This window comes from Lampris incognitus, chromosome 2 (assembly GCF_029633865.1).
Source record: "Lampris incognitus isolate fLamInc1 chromosome 2, fLamInc1.hap2, whole genome shotgun sequence".
Taxonomy (NCBI): Eukaryota; Metazoa; Chordata; class Actinopteri; order Lampriformes; family Lampridae; genus Lampris; species Lampris incognitus.
This window is the reverse complement of record NC_079212.1, coordinates 70,142,854-70,170,698: the sequence shown is the minus strand read 5'-3', so window position 1 is coordinate 70,170,698 and position 27,845 is coordinate 70,142,854. Positions and strand designations below refer to the sequence as shown.

Genomic DNA, 27,845 nt, shown 5'->3' with positions numbered 1-27,845 from the left:
CAGGGAGGACCTGAGGGTACGAGTCACGGAGTTCATAAAACACACAGGGGGGCTCCCACAGGGGGGACCTGAGGGTACGACGCATGGAGTTTATAAAACACAAAGGGGTGCTCTCACAGGGAGGACCTGAGGGTACGACGCATGGAGTTTATAAAACACAAAGGGGTGCTCTCACAGGGAGGACCTGACGGTACGAGGCACGGAGTTCATAAAACACATAGGGGGTCTCCCACAGGGGGGACCTGAGGGTACGACGCATGGAGTTTATAAAACACAAGGGGGCTCTCACAGGGAGGACCTGACGGTACGAGTCACGGAGTTCATAAAACATTCAGGGGGGCTCCCTCAGGGGGGACCTGAGGGTACGAGGCATGGAATTTGTAAAACACACAGGGGAGCTCTCACAGGGGGGACCTGAGGGTACGACGCATGGAGTTTATAAAACACACAGGGGTGCTCTCACAGGGAGGACCTCAGGGTACGAGTCACGGAGTTCATAAAACACACAGGGGGGCTCCCACAGGGGGGACCTGAGGGTACGAGGCACGGAGTTTATAAAACACACAGGGGGGCTCCCACAGGGAGGACCTGAGGGTACGAGGCACGGAGTTCATAAAACACACAGGGGGGCTCCCACAGTGGGGGCCTGAGGGTACGAGGCACGGAGTTTATAAAACACAAAGGGGTGCTCTCACAGGGAGGACCTGAGGGTACGAGTCACGGAGTTCATAAAACACACAGGGGGGCTCCCACAAGGGGGAACCTGAGGGTACGAGGCACGGAGTTTATAAAACACACAGGGGGGCTCCCACAGGGGGGCTCAAACAGGGGGGACCTGAGGATACGAGGCACGGAGTTTATAAAACACACAGAGGGGCTCCCACAGGGAGGACCTGAGGGTACGAGTCACGGAGTTCATAAAACACACAGGGGGGCTCCCACAGGGAGGACCTGAGGGTACGAGTCACGGAGTTCATAAAACACACAGGGGTGCTCCCACAGGGGGGACCTGAGGGTACGAGGCACGGAGTTCATAATACACACAGGGGTCTCCCACAGGGGGGACCTGAGGGTACGACGCATGGAGTTTATAAAACACACAGCGGTGCTCTCACAGGGAGGACCTCAGGGTACGAGTCATGGAGTTCATAAAACACGCAGGGGGGCTCCCACAGGGGGGACCTGAGGGTACGAGGCACGGAGTTTATAAAACACACAGGGGGGCTCCCACAGGGAGGACCTGAGGGTACGAGGCACGGAGTTCATAAAACACACAGGGGGGCTCCCACAGTGGGGGCCTGAGGGTACGAGGCACGGAGTTTATAAAACACAAAGGGGTGCTCTCACAGGGAGGACCTGAGGGTACGAGTCACGGAGTTCATAAAACACACAGGGGGGCTCCCACAAGGGGGAACCTGAGGGTACGAGGCACGGAGTTTATAAAACACACAGGGGGGCTCCCACAGGGGGGCTCAAACAGGGGGGACCTGAGGATACGAGGCACGGAGTTTATAAAACACACAGAGGGGCTCCCACAGGGAGGACCTGAGGGTACGAGTCACGGAGTTCATAAAACACACAGGGGGGCTCCCACAGGGAGGACCTGAGGGTACGAGGCACGGAGTTCATAAAACACACAGGGGTGCTCTCACAGGGAGGACCTCAGTGTACGAGTCACGGAGTTCATAAAACACACAGGGGGGCTCCCACAGGGAGGACCTGAGGGTACGAGTCACGGAGTTCATAAAACACACAGGGGGGCTCCCACAGGGGGGAACTGAGGGTACGACGCATGGAGTTTATAAAACACAAAGGGGTGCTCTCACAGGGAGGACCTGAGGGTACGAGGCACGGAGTTCATAAAACACACAGGGGGGCTCCGACAGCGGGGAACTGAGGGTACGAGTCATGGGGCAGTCCCCAGAAGGGGAAGGAGGCACGTTTTGAAGCGTTGCTGCAGTGATGTAATTTTCTTTGTCTATGTATATCTTTATTTTGTTAGAGGGAACAGGAATTGTGTGACTGTTTTGTCATGTTTTGTATTCACGTTGGCTCTAAATACAAGTTGAGATAGAACAAGTGCGTGTGGGGGTGAGGGGTGGGGGCATGTGTTGTTTTTGAAAGTTAAGAGCTGCGGTGTAATTTGTTGCATAATAACGCTGACATGTACAGTGAAAACTCAATGAAGACCTTGTTTAAAAAGCCATTATGTAACGTACAGTCTGGTAACACATAAGGAATATTGTGTTGGCGGGCGGGTACCTGGTGTGGACCAGGTACCTGCCTTCTTCCACGTGGATCAAACAGGCTCTTTCATATGCAAAACTATGGAAACCAGTAGCAGTCATGTATTCCGGCCATGCTGTCCTCACCCTGAACATCTCTTCTTTTTAACCTGTGCCGTTTTTGATACAGGCACATGCATGTAACAGAACCGCACAGGGACTGCAGACCCACACAGCGCCAGACGCACAGGGACTGCAGACCCACACAACGCCAGCCGCACAGGGACTGCAGACTCACACAACGCCAGACGCACAGGGACTGCAGACTTATCCTGCTTGGGTCACATCTACCATGATGCTGTTCATGTTTCCACCGGTTTCCACACCTCCACTCGTGGTGCAACAACTCTTATGTTGCATGCTGACCACACACACACACACACACACACACACACACACACACACACACACATACACACACACTGCTGATCGGCCATATGTGCTTTACATATCTTAGTTAGCCATTAAAGTGAAATGTGATACAGTGTAACGCAGAACATCTATGACGTCATTACAGTATGCCATAGTGCATGCTAGAGATACAAAACCATGAAACTGTAACACAGAACATCTATGACGTCATTACAGTATGCCATAGTGCATGCTATAAATGCAAAATGACAATGAAACACGACTGATGAGAAAATACACCAGCAAAGTGTGTCTCTGGTTGGAGTGGTGTCAACACATTATAGCAGCACATTTACAACTGAGCCAAACAAGAATGGCAGGGGTTATATATAGGGTTCATATATAGGCTTTATATATAGAGGTTATTTATGGGGTTTACATATAGGGTCATTTATAGGGTTTATATATAGGGGTTCTTTATAGGGTTTACATATAGGGTGATTTATAGGCTTTATATATAGGGGTTATTTATAGGGTTTACATATAGGGTAATTTATAGGCTTTATATAAAGGGTTATTTATAGTGTTTACATATAGGGTAATTTATAGGGTTTATATATAGGGGTATTTATAGGGTTTACATATAGGGTTTATTTATAGGGTTCATATATAGGGTCTTTAAGGTTTATTTATAGGATTTATTTATAGGGTTTATAGGGTTTATTTATAGGGTTTATAGGGTTATTGTAGTCAGAGTGGCTGATGTGTAGCTGTGGTGCTTCGAGGCACATCGGCAGTGAACATAATGCAGTGTAGTGTGCTGGCATCAGAGATCAGTATGATCTCCTATTACCATTCCTCCTGCTACTTACTGACGTCACATACATGTTAATATCCGCACTTCTGAGAGAAGACTGGCTGAACGGCTCCTAGAAAATGGCTGTGAAGGCGGTGTAGTATAAAAAGGTTTGGGTGGAGTCCAGCGGAGCCGCTTCAGCCTTCCTCGCTGCCTCTGTAAACATGTCACAGCTGTGAGTGGAAAGTTAAGACTTGCAAAATATGTGTTCTCTGAAAATGAAAAAGAGGAAGAGGAACCTGTTTTCTTCTCTGTTTTCTTTGTCCGTCCCTTATTTACACTAAGCAAAGCTGAAAAGTTGCTATTTGTGGCAGAATGTAGACAGACCGAGGTGAGAAAGTACACACATGTGACAGGAGTGCAGATTAAAGCAATGAGGAGGAGTTTGTCCCTCAAGTGAAGTCCTGTTTGAGCGTCAGACAGAAAGTGAGGAATGAATTCATAGTAGCTCCTGGTCAGTTCAGTGGATAATCACTGCTGTCAGCAGGACTCAACCATGTGTCCTCAGCTGAACAGGTCTTTAGAGTCATAAGTCAGTTCATTCATAACCGATTCATAAGCCACGACAATTTCTTCAGACTGACACATGTCAGCTGCCTGTTGGAAGGGATGTAGAGGTGATGAGGAGGTGATGAGGAGGTGATGTGATGTGGGGGTGATTAGGATGTGATGAGGTGATGTGGAGGTGATGTGGAGGTGATGTGATGTGGAGGTGAGGTGGAGCTGATGAGGAGGTGATGCGGAGCTGATGAGGTGGTCATGTGGAGGTGATGTGATGTGGAGGTGATGTGGAGCTGATGAGGAGGTGACACGGAGCTGATGTGGGGGTGATGAGGCGGTGATGAGGAGGTGATGTGCAGGTGATGAGGCGTTGAGGACGGCCTGTGCTGAAGAGAGGGGATGCTGCCATGGCTGAGGCCTTGGCAGGAGGGATGGTGGTGGTGTTGGCTGACGTGACAGTGATACACATCTAATGTAGACCGGTGGACAACAATGGCTGAAGGGACACAAGCAGACACATCACACACGTTCCAGTCTCACAAAGCTCAGTTTAATCAGTAATCTGCTCACTCACAGACACACATCAGCTCTACAACAGCCAGCCTAACCCCCACACTGATCCCTGTACACACCCCCACACGGAGCTCACCACATTCACCTTTAACCACGTAGAAGAACACCTGCATGTCGTGTTGTGTAGTGTGGTGTAGTGTTGTGTTGTGCTGTGTTATGTTGTGTTGTGTTGTGCTGTGTTGTGCTGTGTTGTGTTGTGTTGTGCTGTGCTGTGCTGTGTTGTGCTGTACTGTGTTGTGTAGTGTTGTGCTGTACTGTGTTGTGTAGTGTTGTGTAGTGTTGTGCTTTACTGTGTTGTGTACTGTTGTGCTGTGTTGTGTAGTGTTGTGCTGTACCGTGTTGTGTAGTGTTGTGCTGTACTGTGTTGTGTAGTGTTGTGCTGTACTGTGTTGTGTAGTGTTGTGCTGTGTTGTGCTGTGTTGTGTTGTGTTGTGCTGTACTGTGTTGTGTAGTGTTGTGCTGTACTGTGTTGTGTAGTGTTGTGCTGTACTGTGTTGTGTAGTGTTGTGCTGTACTGTGTTGTGTAGTGTTGTGCTGTGTTGTGCTGTGTTGTGTAGTGTTGTGCTGTACTGTGTTGTGTAGTGTTGTGCTGTACTGTGTTGTGTAGTGTTGTGCTGTACTGTGTTGTGTAGTGTTGTGCTGTGTTGTGCTGTACTGTGTTGTGTAGTGTTGTGCTGTACTGTGTTGTGTAGTGTTGTGCTGTGTTGTGCTGTGTTGTGTTGTGTTGTGTAGTGTTGTGTTGTGTTGTGCTGTGCTGTACTGTGTTGTGTTGTGTAGTGTTGTGTTAGAATGTGTGACGTTGTAAGTCGGGGCTGTGCAGACGACAGATCTCTCTCTACTGTCCCCAAACCCAACAGGAAGTCCGGCATATGCCCCTTCGCGTCCCAGCGGGAATGTGGATGGAGTAGGGCAGGACACAGAGGAGGTTAGGGATGGGGATTCCACCTTCAACCAAAAAATGGCTGTGAAATACTTGACATGCGTCGGCGTCCAGGTAGCGTAGCGGTCTATTCCGTTGCCTGCCAACATGGGAATCGCCGGTTTGAATCCCCGTGTGACCTCCGGCTTGGTCGGGCGTCCCTACAGACACAACTGGCCGTGTTCGTGGGTGGGAAGCCGGATGTGGGTATGTGTCCTGGTCGCTGCACTAGCGCCTCCTCTGGTCGGTCGGGGCGCCTGTTTTGGGGGGGGGGCGGGAACTGGGGGGAATAGCGTGATCCCCCCACATGCTACGCCCCCCCTGGCGAAACTCCTCACTGTCAGGTGAAAAGAAGCGGCTGGCGACTCCACGTGTATGGGGGGAGGCATGCGGTAGCCTGCAGCCCTCCCCAGGTCAGCAGAGGGGGTGGAGCAGCGACCGGGACAGCTCGGAAGAGTGGGGTAATTGGCCAAAAACGATTGGGGATAAAAAGAAAAAAGAAAAAGGCATACTTGACATGCCGGCTACATCCACTGTAATAGGAGGAGACTGACAGGAGTGCCACAAGTTCTGTTTGAAGTCCATATGCTTTGTACTATCGCAACCTTACCCCCCTTACGGGGCATCATCCCTCTCCTTTTTAGGTTGGGCTCTTTTCCCAAGGCTCCATTTTGATCTTCATTTTTCTTTCCTGCTGGATCTCTGTGGAGGAGAAGGAAGAGGGTCATTCTGTGTTTACGTCCCCGGTTGTCTGTCACCACAGCCGCTGCGCAGGGAACAGCCTCGCAGCAGCAGCCACCGAAGGCGGAGTTGGTCCTGCAAGTCCGAGGTGGACCTGAAACACCTACCATCAGAGTCTCTGTCGGTACTTATGTCCAGGCGCGCTTTCTTTCTCTTGGCATCTGGACCGCACTCTGAGCTGGACCCACTGCCCGCTCCATCCGGCTCCTCCGAGCTGCTGCCCCGATCAGCCGCTGGTGCCAACTGGGAATATTAGAATCAGAAACACTTCACGTGTCATGAAACAACATGTCGTTTCCGCCAGCCCACAGCAGCGCAACACAAAGACAGAAACACAAATCCAAAACCTACAAGAACAAATATCTAGACTAACACACATATATAAACTAAACGACAAAAAAATCACTGTCCAAGAGAACGAACGCCAGCCAGGATGACTGTCGGAACTGCCGGTCTACATGGGCTAGCAGTTAGCTTAGCCTGCCCCGCTTCCGCGTCCTGTCAGACCGCCTTCAGTGTTTCCTCTTCGGGAGCAGCCCCGGGCAGGGCCCGGGTCCCGGGGCCCACAGGGCGCAGCAGACCACATGATAGTTATGAGACAACGGAAGAGCCGTGCTGTTAACGGGCTTACATACTTCGGATGGGACAACATGTCCCCCTTCGGATGAATGTCTCGTACTCGGGGAGGGGTGTGCGAGTAATGTGCGAGCTCCTGCTGCCATGGAGTAGACTCGCTGCGCAGTGGGCAAGGCTCTGCTGGGTGTACATATGAAGAACACCATCAAAAACACAACTGTGAGGCTTCTACACAACTGTTGTGTGGCGGCCCGCTGGCGCAGTGGTTAGTGCGGTCACCTCACACCAGGAAGGTCCTGGGTTCGAGCCCCGGGGTAGTCCAACCGTGGGAGTCGTCCTGGGTCGTCCTCTGTGTGGAGTTTGCATGTTCTCCCCGTGTCTGCGTGGGTTTCCTCCGGAGGCTCCAGTTTCCTCCCACAGTCCAAAGACATGAGGTCAGGTGAATCACCCGTACTACATTGCCCTAGGTGTGTGTGTGTGTGTGTGTCGGCCCTGTGTGATGGCCCGGCGGCCTGTCCAGGTTGTCTCCCCACCTGCCATCCATTGACTGCTGGGATAGGCTCCAGCATCCCTGCGACCCTGACACCAGGATAAGTGGTTCGGATGATGGATGGATGTTATTTATGTTTTCTATCTATCTATCTATCTATCTATCTATCTATCTATCTATCTATCTATCTATCTATCTATCTATCTATCTATCTATCTATCTATCTATCTATCTATCTATCTATCTATCTATCTATCTATCTATCTATCTATCTATCTATCTATCTATCTATCTATGCTGACTAAAGATGTGATGACACCATCACACTGGGGGGGACTCACCTTGCCATTTGAAGATGAGGATTCTTGCAGAGCAGAGTTCAGAGTCTCCAGCAGCACCACTGTTGCAGATTAAAAATAAGCATAATTATGAGTATAATTCTATAATTCTAAAGTCTAGCACACACACACACACACACACACACACACACACACACAAACACACACACACACACACACACACACACACACACACACACACACACACACACACACACACACACACAGAGGCAGTCCTCACCTGGCTGAAGTGAAATGGTGAGGACTGGTACCTTCTCACTGGCTTGGTCTGTTTTTCCATCTGGTTCCTCGGCCTGTCCTTCTACAGACTGGTGTGGGAGCACATGACCGGAATCACAATTGTTATTAGTGAGTCATAGAATTTGTGTCCATTATTATTATTATTATTTTTCTTTTACTGCCCAGTTGTATCCGGCCAATTACCCCCCTCTTCCGAGCCGTCCGGGTCCCTGCTCCACCCCCTCTGGGCTGCAGACTACCACGTGCCTCCTCCCATACATGTGGAGTCGCCAGCCGCTTCTTTTCACCTGACAGTGAGGAGTTTCACCAGGGGGACACGTAACACATGGGAGGATCGCGCTATTTCCCCCCAGTTCCCCCTCCCCCTCGAACAGGCGCCCCTGACCCACCAGAGTGCAGCGACCAGGACACATACCCACATCCGGCTTCCCGCCTCCAGACACGACCAATTGTGTCTGTAGGGACACCCGACCAAGCCAGCGGTAACACGGGGAGTCAAACCACCGATCCCCGCGTTGGTAGGCAATGGAATAGACCGCCACGCCACCCGGACGCCCTATTTGAGCGTGTATTTGAGTCTGCATGCGCACACCAAACCTTTATAACAAACGCATATACAATATTACACCTAATATTAGACACAGCCCTCCGTTCTGCTTTTCTCCATGAGAAGAGACGTAAACGACACCAGATGAACGAGGAGGTGAAATTACCTTGAGATTGTGGTCACCCGAACCCGTTTCCTGTTGGAGGCTGGATGAGAGTGTCGAGGGGCATGAAGGAAGTAAGGGACTTGAGGAAGAGGAGGATGGACTGCCTGGTATGGCTGCCACTCTTTCTCCACCGTGCACACTTAGGGGCTTATTACCCTTTGGTGATTGGCTGGATTTGGACCTCCCTCGATCGGACAGGTCCAGAGGCGCGTTATTTTCCTCTCTCAGCCCAACTCCAAACACCCCCTCAGCGTGCGGCGTCTCAGAACTCGTTGTGGTTGGCCACGGCGCCTTTTTCTCCGGAGCCCTAGCTTGGCCCTCCTCCTGCTCCGACAGACTTCTCACCCTGAGCACCATGACCTTCTCTTTAGGATGGGACTGAAGGGGGCTGTGCCTTGGCCACATCTGCCCCAGAACCTGCCTCCTCCTCTGGGCAGTCTGGCTGCAGTGGTTGGCTTGTTGGCTGGCCAGGGTTGGGAAGTGCAGGGAGCTGGATTTGTGGTTGGACTGAGCCACCAGGCTGTTGGCCGTGGAATTGGTCTGGGTCACCCAGTCAGCAGCTTCCGACAGCGGCCAGGGGCCCGTCTTGATAGGGCGAGGGCGGCAGGGCACAGGGGCGTGGAGCACGTGTCTGCTAGGGTTTACATCTCCGGGGGTAGAGGAGGAAGAAGAAGGTGAGGAGTGAGGAATACTTTTTAGGAGGAGAAGATGGGGAGGGATGGAGGGGGAGATTGGTGATTGCTGATCCAACCCAGCTCTGGGACAAGTAACACAAGCGGGGAGAAAGACAGACAGACAGACAGAGTTGTATGTAAAGGGTTGAACATTGTAGTGTAATGAGACATTATTGTGAGGCGTGTCTCTCACCTCTTGTCTCCAGCACCCGACTGAGTGACATGTTCTTTCCTCCAGGAGACCGAAGTGGATGGAGTCAACGAAAAAGGCTTGTAGGACTCCTGTGTGATGTGGGACAACATAGGTGAGAGTTACTAAGCCATAAAAGTCTCAACTGCTGATACAAAGACATGTATAATGAGACGCGGCCGGGTGGAAAGGTTGGAATATTCCACCTCTACTTTTACTCATTCCATATAAAAAATGAACAGCATAATTAGGGCGTTTTTTTTTGGGGGGGGGGGTTTCCTCCCCAATTGTACTTGGCCAATTACCCCCCTCTTCCGAGCTGTCTCGGTCGCTGCTCCACCCCCTCTGCTGATCCGGTGAGGGCTGCAGACTACCACATGCCTCCTCCGCTACATGTGGAGTCGCCAGCCGCTTCTTTTCACCTGACAGTGGGGAGTTTCACCAGGGGGACGTAGCACGTGGGAGGTCATGCTACCCCCAACCCGAACAGGAGCCCCGACCCGACTGACCAGAGGAGGCGCCAGTGCAGCGACCAGGACACATGCCCACATCCGGCTTCCCACTAGCAGACATGACCAATTGTGTCTGTAGGGACGCCCGACCAAGCCGGAGGTAACACGGGGATTCGAACCGCCGATCACCGTGTTGGTAGGCAATGGAATAGGCCGCCACGCTACCCAGACGCCCCATAATTAGGGTGTTTTAATTATTTGCTGATAGAACATTTCACAATTCATTACACTGGTCAACACCATTTTTCTTGCATGGGGATTTTCAACGGATTCTAGCTAACCTTTGGGTGCTGAATCCAAATCTGGCGTTAGTTTTTGCCTATCACCTCAGGTTTTTGAACTATGAAAAATCATTATTTTCGAGAAAACAGCAGTTTTACACTCGAAGTTAAAATAACACTGTTGCGTTAGAAGACCGATAGATGCAAAAATGATTACAATGAATAAATAAACACTCAGCCTAGCATGAAATTACTTAGGAAATGAACAGGGGGCCTGTTTATCCCCACCAAGATTGCCAGACTAGATGGTCAACTTTTATAAAATCCTGAATTAGGAGCGTACAGATAGCACAAACACTTGATGGGATAGAGCAAACCTGAGCTCAGATTTGGATTCAGCAGCCCAAAATTAGTCAAAAACAGTTTCCAAAGTCCATGCAAGAAAAAAAACACTACATTTTTGTAGACCAGTGTTATTTAACATAATCATTTGCAAATTCTTTTCGAAACACTTACAAAGTGGCTCCTGTTCCAGCCCCTCATCTGTCTCTGTTCATCCATGGCGTCTACCGAGTCTAACAGAACCAACAGCACGCATGAGCTGAACAACTGGACAGCCCAAGCCAAAACATATACAACCCAGACAGCAAAATTGTTGTGGCCCGGACCCGTCCCACACCCGACACTTCATCCGGCCCACATACCGCATGGAATGATGGCACTGGGGCGGCCCGCTCCTGTTTGACAGATCTGGGCCAGAACCAAGCCATAGCAATGCTGCATGTGCCACATATTTGGCAAAGGTGGCCCATATTTGTTTTGTGATATTTGGGCTATAGTCACTATTTACCACACGGGGCGACTTCAGGGTCACATCCAGATCACATGTTGCCCAGAGCACCACATCTTTGCCAAAAAAGGCCCACATTTGATTTGGTATATTTGGGCCATATTTGTTATTATACATGTGGGCCACTTCAGGCTCACATCCATTTTGTCAGGGCCAGAAGAAGGCCATCAGTGCCGCATCACTGCCTGAAGTGGCCCACATCCGGATGCTGTCTGGGAAGCAAACAAATGTAAAGATTGCTACAAAGGAGGAGTAATGCCCTCTGCTGGCCCTTTCTTTACCCTCCGCTCTTTGGTCTAGCTCAGTTTTCATTGCAACATCGCCATCTGCTGCCTGGCCGGTGGTGTGACTGGTTGCCGTGGTGATTAGGGACATGGGCCCACCGGGCGGTGAAAGGTCAGGAGATCTTGATGGCTTGACCTCAGGGGTGGTACTGCTCGAGGAGCGTTCGTTCTGACCTCTGCACACACACACACACACGGAAACAAAATCAGGAAAAACATCCGATGTGCTGTGTTCTTACAGAGGACTGTGCTGGCCTTTTGGTGTTTTTTTGATGGTAATCATCATAATATACATCAAGAACATCTATGTGTGGTTTCATTTCACGGACCTGCACAGGAAATGAAACCACACATCGTTTCCCCAGCCCCCAGCAGTGCAACACAAAGACAAAAACACATCCAAACTACAAGAACACATGTATCCAAACTACAACCCCCCCCCACGACAAAATCACATATATCCGGGCGTCCGGGTAGCATAGTGGTCTACACTGTTGCTGACCAACATGGGGATCGCCAGTTCGAGTCCCCGTGTTACCTCCGGCTGGGTTGGGCGTCCCTGCAGACACGGTTGGCGTGTCTGCGGGTGGGAAGCCGGATGTGGGTACGTGTCCTGGTCGCTGCACTAGCGCCTCCTCTGGTCGGTCGGGGCGCCTGTTTGGGGGGGGGGGCAGCGTGATCCTCCCACGCACTATGTCTCCGTGGTGAAACTCCTCACTGTCAGGTGAAAAGAAGTGGCTGGTGACTTCACATTAGTCTGTAGCCCTCCCCGGATCAGCAGAGGGGGTGCGGCAGTGACCGGGACGGCTCGGAAGAGTGGGGTAATTGGCCAAGTACAATTGGAGAGGAAAAAAAGGGGGAAAAAAACATAAAAAAAAAACCAAACACATATATCCAACATCATCTCATCTCATCTTCAGCCGCTTCTCTGGGGTCGGGTCGTGGTGGCAGCAAGCTAAGTAGGGCACTCCAGACGTCCCCCGCCCCAGCAACACCCTTCAACTCCTCCTGGGGGATCCCAATGCGGTCCCAGGCAAGATTGGACATGTAGTCCCTCTAGCACATTCTGGGTCTACCCCGGGGTCTCCTCTCAGTTGACCGTGTCCGGTAAACCTCCAAAGGAAGGCGCCCAGGAGGCATCCTGATCAGATGCCCGAACCATCTCAACTGGCTCCTTTTGATAGCAGCGGCTCTCCTCCAAGCTCCCTCCGGATGTCTGAGCTCCTCACCCTACCTCTAAGGCTGAGCCCAGACACCCTACGGGGGAAACTCATTTCAGCCGCTTGTATCCGCCATCTCACCCTTTCGGTCACTACCCAAAGCTCATGACCATAGGTGAGGGTTGGAACGAAGACTGACTGGTAAATTGAGAGCTTTGCCTTCCGGCTCAGCTCCTTCTCCTGCTGCACCAATCCGCCTGTCAATCTCCTGCTCCAGCCTACCCCTCTATCGTGAACAAGACCCCGAGATACTTGATCTCCTTCACTTTGAGGCAACAACTCATCCCCAACCAATCCACCATTTTCCGGTAGAGAACCATGGCCTCAGACTTGGAGGTGCTTACTCTCACCCCGGCCATTTCACACTCAGCTGCAAACCGCCCCAGTGCGCGCTGGAGGTCATGTTCTGATGAAGCCAACAAAACCACATCATCTGCGAAGAGCAGAGATGCAATTCTGAGGTTCCCAAAACGGACACACTGCTCACCTTGGCTGCTCCTTGAGATCCTGTCCATGAATATCACAAACAGAATCGCAGACAAGGGACAACCTTGGCGGAGCCCAACACCCACCGAAAACGTGTTTGACTTTGTGCCAAGAATGCGGACACAGCTCTCACTTTGGTTATACAAGGACTGGATGGCTTGTAGCAACTGCCCCGGTACCCCATACTCCCGCAGTACCCCCCACAGAGTGCCCCGGGGTACACAGTCGTAAGCCTTCTCAGAGTCCACAAAACACATGTAGACTGGCTGGTCAAACTCCCATGCCCCCCTCAGCTTTTTTTTTTGATATGTATATCCAACATATCAAAAAAAAATCACTGTCCAAGAGAGTGAACGCCAGGTTGACTGTCGGACTGCCGGTCTGCATGGACTAGCAGTTAGCTTAGACTGCCCTGCTTCTTGTCAGACCACCCTCAGTGTTTTCTCCTCGGGTGCAGCTCCAAGCATGGCCGTGGTCCCTGGGCCCACCGGACGCAGCAGACCAAGCCCTCCCAGCCAGACACCTTCGACACACCTCCCCCCGCACTCCACGCCATGACACCAAAAACACAGTCCACACCAGGCGAGGCCACCGCCAGACCACCCTCGGTGTTATCGGAACTGCCGGTCTGCATGGGCAGGCAGTTAACTTAGCTTGCCCCGTTTCCGCATCCTTTCAGACTGCCCTTGGTGTTTTCTCCTCGGGTGCAGCTCCAGGCAGGGTCGTGGTCCCTGGGCCCACAGGATGCAGCAGACCAAGCTCTCCCAGCTGATCCAGCGCCAGCTCTCCCAGCCGTCACACGAAAACACAAACTTAGACACAGACATGGACAAAGACCCTGCATAGATGGTACTGGGTGAGGCCGCTGCAAATGTAAGTTTGTGCAGCCATCTTCCCACACTGGCAGCAGAATAAAAAGCTATAATATGGTATCCATATTATACTGTATGGTGTCTTGAACTGGAAAGGTCGTGTTTATGTAGTCTAACGTCAGTGAAAACAACCCAGCCAATCACGAATAACAGAGATCAAATAGAAAAAAAAACCCTTGAAATTATTTGAGACTGTTAAAAGAAAGAACACAGGAAACAGCTGCATGCAGGATGATTCAGAGAAACCGGTCGTCACAGACATTCAAATTTCATGTACTCACTCCAACGCTCCTTTCAGGTTCCTGACCTCTTCCCTCAGTCTTCTGTTCTCCCTGGTGAGGTTGTTCACCTCACCCACTACAACACAGAGCAGAAGCACAGTCACGGCCTGGATCACCAAGCTGGCCTACATGACTGTGGTGGACATGAAAAAAGACAACTTGTTCTATTAGGATGCAGGATGTTTGGTGAAGCCACAGCCCTCATTTCATTTTTAACATGTGCCTGCACATTGTTTTTAATGACAATAAATTGAATTGAATTGAATTGATGAGGAAGTGGTATAAGTGAGATAGCAGTGAGACTGCTGCCAGATAGCTGGTAGATGAATTGACAGACAGATCGTCAGACAGATACATACAGATCAATAACTAGAGGGATAGACAGGCAAGTAGAGATGCAGAAAAGGCACAGAGGCAGACTGGATACCCAGTATGGAGATGTGCTGAAAGCTCTTTATCTGCGAGGTCTCGTATTCCTGCTGTCGCCTCTCTGCCACGTCCTGAGTTACTGTACACCTGTCGCAAAGTCCTGCCCTCAACCTGTACATCAAATACAACAAGTTGACATAACAATCACAAATACACTGATGCTATGACCAGTGTGTGGGTATGAATGTGTATTTCTAAACTAGAATGTGTAACAGTTAGGGTTAGCAATGTATTCATTTATAAACACATGTGGATGACCCCACTAATAGTCTTCTGAATTCTAAGCACTTGCACCATACGTGAATCTTTTAACCTAAAACAGCATGTATCACATCCCACACATAAACAAGGCCACTCTCTTGATCTAATTTTTACTGTGGGTTTATCTGTTAACGCCCTCGCTTTGAAAGATTTTGTCTCTGATCACAAAACTGTCTTGTTGGATATCGCTCTTCAAGTAGCTGCTCCTTCCTCAAAACGTATAGTTCACTCTCGCACCCTTAATGAGAGACCTTCTGATACATTTTCCTGTTTTCTCTGCTCAGTGTAGTAATTTAACTCGGTTTCTTGATGTAAATGGCTTGGTTGATCAGTTTGTTTAATGTTCATCGGTTTTAGATTACAGTGGTCCCATTAAGGCAAGGTCAAAGTGCCAGTCAGACCCATCACCTTGTGTAAGGGAGGATTCTCGCCAGCTCAGAAGAGAATGTAGAAGAGCAGAATGATGGTGGAAGAAAACTAACATATAAGTCCACCTCCTCCATATGAGAGAATTATTGTCTTATAATTTACTAATCATAGAGAGTCTTAGATATTTTATCAACCTCATATCTGGAAAAACTTAGAGCTCTAGAGCTTCGTTTGGCACCATTGACTTGTAAACCTTGCCCCTTCAACCATTTCAGTCTGTTCTATTGAAGATTGTGATAAGTTCCTAGCTTATTTTGTTGAGAAGGTTTAGGGTATCAGAGCCTCTGTAATGCCCCCTACCTCATGTATAACTTCTCCAGATGCCCCCACCACATTGCTGAGTGAATTTACCTCTATTTCCCTGAATAATCTACTTGATAGTGTCTTCCATGCACTTGTCCTCCTGTGGCCTTGACACTTAACCCCCCCAGATTGTTCAAAGAGGCATTAAAAGTCATTGCCCCTTGTCTTCTCTGTATCGTAAATGAGTCTGTCCTCCGGTTTGTTCCCTGACTATTTCAAACAAACCTGTATCCAGCCCTTTTAAAGAAATCTGGCCTTGATCCAGCACTCTTCCATAATTACAGACCAATCTCTGAATTACCATTTGTCTCAAAAATCATTGAAAAGGCTGTTGCTAAACAACTACTGGAAATAGCGGAAGCTAATGACATTCTAGACCCATTTCCATCTGGTTTTCACCAGCTTCATAGGACTGAAACTACTCTGCTGAAAGTCACTAATGATGTGCTTATGAATGCTCATTCTGGTCATCACTCCATTTTAGTATTGGTAAGACTTGTCTGCCATGCTTGACACTATTGATCATACCATCTTGCTGGAGAGACTAAAGCACTGGGTTGGCATACATGGAACTGCCCTCAGCTGGTTTTCCTCATATCTTACATACAGATCTTTCAGAGTGGCTATTGATGATTTTGTCTCATTGTCGGCTCATATGTCCTGTGGGGTCCCAGAAGGTTCAACCCTTCTTCCCATTTTGTTCAGCTAGTATATCCTCCCCTTGGTCATATTATCCATCAGTTTAAGATTGTTGCCTACCACTGCTATGCAGATGACACCCAGCTTTATGTATCATTTAAATCTGATGATTTTATTAATCTGGATACTCTACATTGTTGCCTCATTGTTATCAAAGATTGGATGTCACTGAATTTTTTACAGCTGAATAAAGAAAAAACAGAAATCTTGGTTATTGGCCCAGTCCAGGTTTCAAACAGTAGAAGTCCATTTAGTCTCTGGCATTTAGCAGGGAATCTGAAACCTTCTTTCCGCTAGAGCTCTTGGTTTTGTGTTTGATCAAAACTTGAATGTTGACCATCACATTAAGAAATTGGTCCAGTCTTGTTTTACAACTCAGAAATATTGACAAATCAGTTCAGCATTAGTTAAGAACATCGTAGAGCAAATCATCCATGCTTTTATCTCTTGCTGCCTGGATTAATGTAACTTCATATGTTCTTATTTAAGAGAGTCTGCGGTTGCTTGACTGCTTCAGAACACGGCAGCCAGACTTTTGACAAACATCTAACGAAGAGACCATATTACCCACATTCTGACCCACTTACACTGGCTTCCTGTACACTTCAGAATTCAGCTGAATTCTTCAGCTGAATTCTGATCACATTCAAAGCATGGCACCCTCTTATATTTCTGAACTTATAACCCAATACTCTGCACCAAGATTACTCAGATCTTCTGACCAGTTGCTCTTAACTGTCCCACGGTCCAGGCTCAAAACAAGGAGGGACTGTGTTTTTCCTGTTTTAGCTCCAACACTATGGACCCCCCCCCCCCACCCCGGTCAGGTCAGTTGGGTATGTACCACATTTTAAAACTTTTAATAACCCACTTGCATAGGCTGGCATTTTGATAAGTGAAAAGTGCTATATAAATGAAATGGACCTACTTACATGTATACACACACACACACACACACACACACACACACACACACACACACACACACACACACACACACACACACACACACACACACACACACACACACACACACACACATATCAACACGGATACAGGAGAAAAAGTTTTAATGCATTGCAGTACAGACCTGTTTCATGCGTCTCGCACTCATCAGCTTATATATATATATTTATTTAAATATATGTGTGTGTGTGTGTCTACAATTGTTGTCAACCTCATAAAAGCACACTAAAGTGAACTATTTCCTTTTAATTTGCCTAAACTTAACTCCACCCATATGGTTCTCAAATGCATATGCACAAGCACAGTCCAACTACATGTTCAATACCCTCTCCTGGAAAACATCGGTGTTTAGTGCAACCTGAATATTAGACATGACATACACATTAGATCAGTACCTGTTTTCCAGTGTCTTGATGTTTTCAGTCAGTAGCCTGTGCTGTTCTCTCATCTGCTGGTTTCTACTGAACAGCTCCTCCATTCGTTTTGAATCACTACTCGAACACAAATGCATGCATGCACGTTAACATAAAAAAGCCAGTGATATCTTCATTAAGCATGCAGTCATGACAAAGATGACAAGATAAACTGTGATGTAATTTGATCTGATTACCCTAATAGTGTTTTTCAAATGGCTAAAACCTTGCACTGGATTGTATTGATGCATGCTCAATAATCCAGGTAGGAAAATCAAAGAAGTCACTTAATTGAGTGATGAAACATATCTGTCAATAAACGTTGTAGCCAGATGAGCTGATTCAATCTACTTGACTTGCATTGGATTAGAATTCACTTACCAGCCCTTCTTATTCGACAGCTCCTGGACCTTCACCTGCCACACTGGAAAAGTTCAAAGTACATCATTCATTCGCAGGTGATAAATATCCTATTTCTCAAAAGCACCATCAGCCCCCGTGTAAGTCTGCCATTCTTCGCTGACATGATGAATATGATGACAAGGGCATAGGTTAATGTCTTGACAGCTGTAGAGACGTCTGCCACTTACCCTCCACTTCTCGCTCGTGAACCTCCCGCAGTTTGTGGAGAAGCTCATTGAAACCTTCCATTGCTTTGGTGATGCCCGAGGATCCCTTTGAATTGGTCACAGAATCTGAGCTTTCAGAGAACAAGATGACTCCAGAGGCCTAGGGAGACAGAGCAGTAGAGACATGATGATGTGCATTGTGCAACCCTTTTGAGCTCCTTTCCTTGTGTTTCACTGTTCAGCTTGTTCGGTAAATGTTAATCAGAATAAGAAATCAGAATCACTTTGTCGTTTCCCCCAGCCCACAGCAGTGCAACGCAAAGACACAAACGCATCCAAAAACTACAAGAACACTTATATCCAAACTAACACTGTCCAGGAGAACGAACGCCAGCCAGGATGACTGTCGGAACTGCCGGTCTGCATGGGCTAGTGTAGCCCCTCGTCTTTGGCTTGCGTGTTGTGCAGCAGCAATTGACTCGTCAGGCTGTATGGGTTCATGCATGTGTTTTTATTGCATCTGGTGATACAAAGAAAGATCCGTTGGCACAGTGTTGTTAATATATCGTAGCGAATTCGGGGGACAACGCAACCCCGCGCTTAAGCATATCAGCTCCTTCACGCCTCAGGGCGCCTACGCTTCCGATGGCTCCATCCCACTTCTGACACCAATATAGCGAATTTGGGGGACAACGCAACCACAGGAACTGCCGCGGCCGGGAAGCGAACCCGTGTCGCCCGCACCGCAGGAGGCATCGCTAACCGCTAGACTAAAGAGTCAGACCCGCGAGCCAAGTGGCCAGCGCGTCTTCTTATCCATGCACGTTACAATATTGCTCCAGCCGCACTCTCGTCACTGGTCGCGAGAAAAGGGCAATACAGAATGATCGTATAGATTTTTCAAATTAGCAATACTGCAGCGAATTAGGGGGGCAGTCCGGGAACCGCTGCCTCAGCCGGGACGTGAACCCGTATCTCCTGCACCGCGGGCGACAAAGTTAACCAGTCGACTTAAGGGCCCGACCCGTTTGCCAAGGGCTAACGTGTCTACTTATCCGTGCACGTTACAATACATTGATTGGTATCACGCGTACGCAAACCCATTCCCATGTGCTTGGACACTAGGCACTAGAACCATCTTTACATAGCATAGACAATGAACTTCAAATGCAACGAATGCATTTGCACCGTTTAAACAGTACAACATACCCGGTGATAAAAAGAGCACTCTGTTGGCACAGTGTTGTGCTGCTCCAACCCCTGTTCACGTGAAGCAAATTATATTCAACACTAGCCGCGAGCTAGACAATGCTCGCGCGGCAGTTATCTAGCGAGCCTGCGGAAGCTAGCTAGCGAATCTGCAGAACACCACTCATTTATATCGATAAAACAGTTACAGTAAGCCCTTATAACAATTACACTTCACAACAAATCATAAAACCCTTAATGCGTGTGGATCATATTTTCAAGTGGTTTATAATATTTTAATTCACCAAAATGGACGGAGAAAAGATTCTCCACTCTCGTCACCGGTTGCGAGAAAAGGCACGATTGTGACGAGTACAGCGATCACAGCCAGTGCCAACTAACACCATAAGAGGGCGCCATATAATCAAAGCCCATGAGAACATTACTCCCTTGGGAACATTAACATTATATTTTGCCGAACTTCAACGTACTAACATGCAGTTATTTTTTTTATTAATTTATTTCTGATTTTTCCTCTTTTCTCCCAATTTAGTGGCCAATCGATCCCTATTCTAGTTCAAACACCAACCCTCGTACTGCATGCATTCGCCAACTGCATCTTTCAGCCGGCAGTCTCGAAGGAGACGCCTCGCCACCTCCATGACAAGGCGAATCCAGGCCGAACCACTGCTTTTTCCGACACACACAGAGACGCATTCACGTGACGAATACAAGCCGACTCCGCCTCCTTCCCGAAAACAGCGTTGCCGATTGTTGCTGCTTCATCGAATCCGGCCATAGTCGGATCTGACGAGACCAAGGCGCGAACCCCGGGCCCCAGGGTTAGACCGCTATACCACCATGGACCCTAACATGCAGGTACTTTTTACTCCTGCTACACCAGCAGTTAGCTTAGCCTGCCCCTCTTCCACGTGTAACCTTGTGGTTAAATTATAGGCCTTAGATATATTATATTGCACTATTAGATAAGAGTTTGGCCTATGTTTGTTATTTTGTATACCTTTTGAATATGAATATATTATATTGTTGATATTGTTCTGCAAAACAGTTGTTTACCAATGTGAAATGCATTTATTTTAGTGTTGAAACTTACCATTGTTGTGATTGGTTGGCTGTGGAGAGAATACCTTACCTTGAATGTGATTGGTTGAGAGGGCAGCGGAAAACGTCAGCACGAGCAGACTGGAAGGAGGGAAGGAGGTCTCTCGTCCCTTGTGTGAAAAAAACGGAGCAGTTTGATGTCGAGTTGTTATATGCTATTTTGCGGTGAGAGAAATGTAATTGAAGTTTAGTGAACAGGGATGTGTGAGGGTGTCTGACCGAGACCCATCCCGGGAACTGTTTGTGTGGATTTGGGAGACAAACTGACTACTCGTCAGTCCCATATGTGGACCCAGCGACGTTACGGAGCGAGCTAGCCAGTCGGTGTTCGTTGCTAGCACAGCAAGACGCGCGAATGGACTGGATGCGGTAAGGGGCTTGCCCCACTGTGAGTCGGGCCGTCTTCTAGTTTAGCGAAGTAACGTTATCAGTACAGTGTAGTGGTGGGTTCATGCGACCATCGAGGAACGCAGAAGGAGTCGTCTGTTGCCGTGTTGGTCTGCCGAGGCGAGCGCACGGTTCTACCGTGAGATGGTGCTAACGGCTAACTAGCCAGTTAGCTAGGATGGCTGCCTGCCTGACGTTCGCTGCTGTGCTGCGGTGAGAAGCGCGAGACAAAGAGGAGCATTCTTTGTGAGTACAAGTTGGATGTGCGGGCTTCCAAGGGGAGCGAAGAGGGCTGTTTAGGGTCCCAACGTACCCGATAAAGAAACAGGCCTGCAACTGGGGGTTGACTTTCTTTTATTTTATTGCCGGCTTAGTTATAGGGTTATTGAGCTGTATGCTAATGTGTTAGTCTGATTAATTTGTGTATATCTGAATGCAGACGCTTGTTAGCCATTGAGGCTTATCACTTTCATTAATTCTAATAATTATTACTCATAATACATTTGTATATATAATTCTATGTACCTGTGTGAGTGTGGATTATTCATGTGTGTTTATTCCTGTGGTGTCTAGGCTATGGTAAGTGACATGTTGAGACAACCTTAAAGGGCTAGTCCACCATTTTAATATAAGTTACTCGGTGACACATTGAGGTGTCTAGACCATGTTAGATTGCCTTAAAGGGGTAGTCAACCTTTTTAGTTGGAGTTACCAGATGACACTGTAAGACATTTAGAGCCTTTAGAACATACTTTAAACACATAAAAAGCGAAGTTAACATACTTCAATAGTTTATTGGATACCGAGTTGTATAGAGAACTCAGGAGCGTTGTCCTTGACAGTTAAAAAGGATAGATAGCGCTACACACGCCCTCGGTGTTTCCTCTTTGGGCGCAGCTCTGCTCAAGGCTGTGGTCCTTGGGCCCACAGGGTCCAGCAGACCAAGCTCCCTCAGCTGATCCAGCGGCAGCTCTCCCAGCCAGACAGCTTCGACACACCTCCCCGCACTCCACACGACGACACTAAAAACACAGTCAAGGCTGGACGAGGCCGCCACCAGACCGCCCTCGGTGTTACCAGAACTGCCGGTCTGCATGGGCTATGAGTTAGCTTAGCCTGCCCCGCTTCCACGTCCTGCCAGACTGCTCTCTGTGTTTCCTCCTCGGGCACAGCTCCAGGCAGGGCCATGGTCCCTGGGCCCACAGGATACAGCAAACAAAGCTCTCCCAGCTGATCCACTGCCAGCTTTCCTCGTGATCAAGCGAAGACAAACCTAGATGCAGACGTGGACAAAGGCACTGCATGGACGGTACTGGGTGAGGCAGCTGTAAATGTAAATTCGTTCCACCATCTTCCCACACCGGTACTTTTGTAACCGGTGGTGCTAGAATTGCACAAAATACACTGGCTGTAAAGAAAACACAAACACAATAAAGTGGAATGAACCAGCTATATGAGCTTCCTAAAGGTTAAGAGAATTAGAGACCTGCTTGGTGCCTAGCAAGAACTCTTCATACTCCATAGACAAGTGAGGTGCCTTATACACTACACAAACCCAGGCTAAACAATATGGGTAAATGAAAAGAAAAATGTTGGGCTTCACACAGCAGCATATACAATGATAACATAAAGAGTGGCCTAAGAATGCACCCTAAAAAGAAAGGAAAAAAAGACATGGCAGTAGCATGCCACTCTGACTCACACGTGAATAACAGCATGGCGGTTTGGTTCAACCCCTAAAATGGACTCAAGTTGTACCATGGACTCAATCAAACGGCACATTGCCCTAATAACTCTGACAAACGGTGAGGTAAGTTGGCCATCTGCATTTGATGCCTGAGGTGGACTGGAACGCCCAGGTGATTGCTGTGGTAGAGGAGTGTGGAAAGCTGTTGGGGATGATCCTGCCACTACTGTGGCAGGATCATCAGAAGCAGGGGAGGCCGCCACAGAAGGAGGAGGCGAATGGTCTGAACCAGAGGATTCAGCAATAGACGACTGCTCACGGACCCATGAGGCAGTGCTGCCATCATCCCAGTCATCAACACTCAAGAGCGAACCACCAAGGGATGGCTCAACCGTCACAGCTTCAGTGTCCAATCTAGACATCTCAGTCTCATTCCAATCGGATTTAGGAGGGGCATTGGCCATACTAGAGGCAGGCATGGACATAGGAGCAGCATCACCGTCCAAGTCTTCATCCAGGGGCAGGAAGTTGACCTGGAGCAGCAGTTCTGGTGAACAACTCGCTCATTTCCCTCCTCATCCCTGATCCGGTAGATATGCAGGGCAGGTTTTGAGGCCACCATGGTGTAAACAACAGGCACCCACTTGTCAGAAAGCTTACGTTTCCCCCTGATGTTCTTGTTTGCCAGCAGTACCTAGTCACCGAGAGGCTGAGGCTGACCTTTGACCCGTTTGTTGTACTGGTCAAACTGATGTCTCTGCTCAGCTGTGCAGTTCTTCTGACCTGCTGCCATGGCACAGTGCAGGTCCTCCAGAAGGGACTTCACATAAGCATCATAGTTACACACGGTCACATCATGGAGTACATTCTTGAAGAGAAGGTCAACCGGCAGCCTAGGGACTCTCCCAAACATCAGGTAGAAAGGCGCAAATCCGGTGGTCTCATGAACAGTGCAGTTATATACAAACGCCATGGTTTGGATCATCTGCCGCCATTTCTGTTTGGAACGGAGGGGTAAAGATCTCAGCATTTTGCCCAGGGTACGGTTAAACCTCTCTGTACTGCCATTCCCCATAGGGTGGTAGGGCAAGGTATGGAACTTGTCAAGTCCTGACAACTTCAAGAGCTCAGTGATCAGCTCACCGGGGAGCCATAATTGCAGAAAAAGTTATCCCAGTTTCTTGGCTACCCTCTTGGCAGTCTGGTCCTGACAGCAAAAAGCATGTGCCAGCTTTGTGAAGTGATCGGTGATCACAAGAACATCCAGAGACTTGTTGTTATTTTCTTCAGCTGACCAAAAATCGGTGCAAACAAGTTCGAGAGAAGTGGAGGTCTAAATGCTCTCCAGTGGAGCCCTCGCAAAAGGCTCAGGACTTTTGCTTTTGCATCTATGGCAGCACTTCACTTGATTGTGGACATCTTTCTCCATGTCATACCAGACATGGGTCCCTACTGTCAGACCAGCATGGTCATGAACACTGACAATGAGTCTGCCTTCAGGGACTCGGGCATAACAACCTGAAACCTCTTCCGTTGGTCAAGGAGTCCTTTGTGACCCTATAGAGCAGGGGTGTCAAACTCCAGGCCTCGAGGGCCGCAGTGTCTGCAGGTATTTGTTGCAACCGTGCACTACACCACCTGATTTAACTAATTAGCTCACCTCCTGGATCAAGGAGGGAAAGGAACCAGTTTAATCAGGTGGTGTAGTGCATGGTTGCAACAAATACCTGCAGACACTGCGGCCCCCGAGGCCTGGAGTTTGACATCCCTGCTATAGAGGATGCCGTTCAGGAGTGTGAGTTTATCCCACTGTTTAAGGACTCTCAGAGTTGGCTGACTCTCATTGCAGCGTTCACGTCTGGAGGGTCTGCGTTTCCTGTCAACATAGTGACTAACCCTTGAGATGACATGGTCTGGTGTGACTGAAGGTCAGCAAGAGACAAGGAATGCAACACGTCCTGACCAGGAGGTTCCAAGGTGGTGAGGTGGTCAGCAAGAAAAGCTGCACACTGCATAGGAGCCAAAGAGGAGAGAGGAGACATCATCTTCAGGCAGTGAAACCTCAATGGCAGCAGAGGTACAGGGACCTCCCAGTGACTTGCTGGCAGGTGAGGTGGAGGGTGTCCTGCACACATCCATCATCGACATCACAGACCTGGCCCAGCAGCTCAGAATAAGGTTCACACAGCAGTTGCTCTCCCAAAGACTTCACAAATGGGTCCCTACTGAGGGCGTCTGCTACCATATTCAACCTGCCTGGAACGTGTATGATCTCAAAGGAATATGGAGCCAGTTTAGAGACCCAACGCTGCTCACAGGCATCAAGCTTCAGCTTGGTTAAGATGTATGTGAGCAGATTGCTGTCTGACCAGATATGCCACAAGAACTCCAGCCTGTGAGCAGGATAGTCGGCTTGACTGCGACTGAGTGTTTTGCTTGCAAAAGCAATGGGTCTTGCTCTCTCCTCGCCAGCTGGCACCTCGGACACGACAGCACCTAGATCATCAAGGGAAACATCGGTGGAGGGGATGAAAGGCCTGTCAAAGTCTGGATGTGCCAGCACCACGCTGTTGAGGAGTGCGCTTTTCAGATTTTCAAATGCTTTCTCACACACAGGACTCCAATCCTGAGGAGTCAGCTCTCGGAATGTACCAGCTCTCCACCTATTAAAGGGGCCTTTGGTTCTCCTTTTCTGTCCTGCAGTCAGTATGTAGAGTGGTTTTGCAATGGGGCACTAGGTGGGCATCCTTGACAAGCCTTAAGCCAGTGAAAGTCAGTGCAGATCCTTAATTCTCCTGTCTTCTTCCAAACTAGGGCCAGCGGGGAGGCATATTCACTGGCTGACTTACTGATGATGCCTTTCAACTCCATCTCAGACAGCACCTCTGTCAGTTTATGATAGCGTGCTGGAGGGACACGGCGAGAGGGTGATCATCAGAGAGATGAATACAGTGGAAACCTCCTTTGCTTCCCCACAGTCCAGCTTGTCCTTGGAGACAACATCCTGCTAAGTGAGCACGAGATCAGCCAGCTGCTGTTTCCATTCATCTGACACTTCACAGCTTTCAAGGTTGATGTCTGCCCATCCGCAGTCCTTAAGCCACTGAGAGAACAGAGGTGGTAGCTGAGTTGAGGACAGGGTCCGCGGTCTGACCAGCCTGTGGTCTACTCATCCCATGGGAGAGTGGAAGATCCTGCACAGCAACACAAGGAAATACATCTGCTACTCTTGCATTGCGGCGCAGTGTCACAGGTCTTTTTGTTAGATTGAGGATCTTCATCGGGACCCAACGATCTCCCCATGTGGGTGCCACAACCCGTCCGACTCTGCCTCTACACTGAGTGTGCATGACATGCTCCCTGAATCGAGCATCCCCTTCAAAGAAGACTGGCCCCTAATGGACACTGGAGCACAGAACAGGTCGCTAGCTCCTTTCACTCTATGCAACCTCACAACAATCACTGTTTTGTCATCAGAAGGAATACTACGGCAGTTCACGTAGATTGACTGCAAATCCTCCTCTTCACTAAGGGTGTCACCAGCACTGCCAATGCTACCCCTCTCACGACATTGGTGGGCTGGTTTAAATCAGCATTGGAGGGAGAAGGGGGTGGCATGGCTGGGGAATGGGGGATCTATGGGCACTGATGTCTCATATGACTGGGACTGAAGCAGTTGAGGAACAATCTATAAAGTCTACAGTGTGTGTGGGCTGAGTGGTCCCTGGAACCACAAACTCTGCATGTTAAGGGTTCAGAACCCTGCTGGTTACGGGCAGTGGTGCCAGCAGCCATAATCCTGTGCGCACCATGCGTACATGGACCTGTACACACCGTGTTTTATTAGCCAGTGACGTTAACACTAATCATCAGCCTTCAAATGTATTTGCATAAAAAAAACAAAACCCGAACAATATCATAAAAAAATGTACACACGGTGCGTACAGGATTACGGCTGCAAGCGCCACTGGTGATAGGGCCCGTCAGCCTGACGACAGACTGGCTGACAGTTGACTTGGTGACGGCTGTCTGGCCTTCGACTGGTTGCAAGGGAGGTGTTGCACTGGTACAGAACCTTGTAAAACATAGCTACAACCTGTTGAACATCAGGCTTGGTAGCTGGAGTTGAATCTGAGACATCAGCGGGAGGTATGGACAAGGAGGCAGGCCTGCATTGGTTCACCACCATGCTGTCTGACCGAGGCTGACTGCAAGCCAGGGCAGAAGCAGGCAGAGAGGTAGGTGGGGGCTATTGCTGATATGCCACCGAGGTAGCTTGAGACATGCCAGGATCGTAAAGGTGAAAGCAATCAGTCACAGGGCTCTGACTGTAAGGTGACAAACCCACTGTGTGTCACGAGTGGGCTGCTGTCTTCCTCACATCTCTCATGTGACTAACCAGACGCTCCTGAAACTCAGCTGTGGTCCACTGCTCACGTGCCTTTAGCTGGAATGACATGGCGAGACTGGGTTCGGGACAATGATTAATGAACATCATGACCACTTCCGCACTGGGATCCTCCACAGACCTACCTCGCCTCCGCAGACACTCATCAGCAGCATCGATGGACTTGTTAAGGCGAATCCAGTAGTCCATGGCACCCTCACCAGCTCGAGGAATTGTGCTATAGAAATCTTTCATGGGCAAGTTTGAGTATGACAGCTCACTAAAGTGACCTTTCAGAATGTCAAACACAGCTGTGGGCAGTTCAGTTGCATTCAGCCTAGGGCATCTGTGGAGCGACACCTTCACCACATCCCTAGCCTTGTCTGTTAGTCTCGACATTATCAGGTCAAACTTTTCAGCATGAGTGTCACATTTAACCCTATCCAGGTAACATTTCATCATGTCCTCCCATTCGTGAACAGAGAACGTATCGGCATTGTCACCCCTGAAGTAAGGTGGAGCTTTGGTGTCAGACAGCACAACGATCTTCAACTGTGACAAATCAGTGTGACTGCATGACTGACTCGTAGGAGACTGAGGCTGGACAATACTAGGCTGGTGCATAGTGCAAAGGCTGGCAGAGATGTTATCTCCAATCTGTCTAGCCAAATCTGTAATCAAGTCCCCAACAGCTTCAACAGAGATGACTTGTGTGGGCTCAGGTTCTGATTGGGTAATTGGTGTGGAACTAACAGTGGGGGCTAATGGTGGGACAACAACAGACTGGTGCATTGTGTAGTTGGGACCGCTG

The 27,845-nt window shown here is 49.0% G+C and overlaps 1 protein-coding gene across 1 annotated transcript; it reads right to left on the bottom strand.

The window, feature by feature from the left end:
• Positions 1–5,684: 5,684 nt before the first annotated feature.
• rbbp8l (retinoblastoma binding protein 8-like) lies at positions 5,685–23,126 on the bottom strand. The gene is made up of 15 exons (XM_056300157.1): positions 22,875–23,126; positions 18,285–18,423; positions 18,076–18,118; positions 17,677–17,772; positions 14,622–14,734; positions 14,201–14,270; positions 11,752–11,762; positions 11,333–11,509; positions 10,718–10,776; positions 9,472–9,560; positions 8,605–9,295; positions 7,872–7,959; positions 7,634–7,692; positions 6,334–6,469; positions 5,685–6,187 (listed from the first exon to the last, which is right to left on the bottom strand). The coding sequence occupies exons 1-15, from the start codon at positions 23,124–23,126 to the stop codon at positions 6,126–6,128; spliced, it is 2,085 nt and encodes a 694-aa protein (XP_056156132.1). The 3' UTR covers positions 5,685–6,125.
• Positions 23,127–27,845: the final 4,719 nt, after the last annotated feature.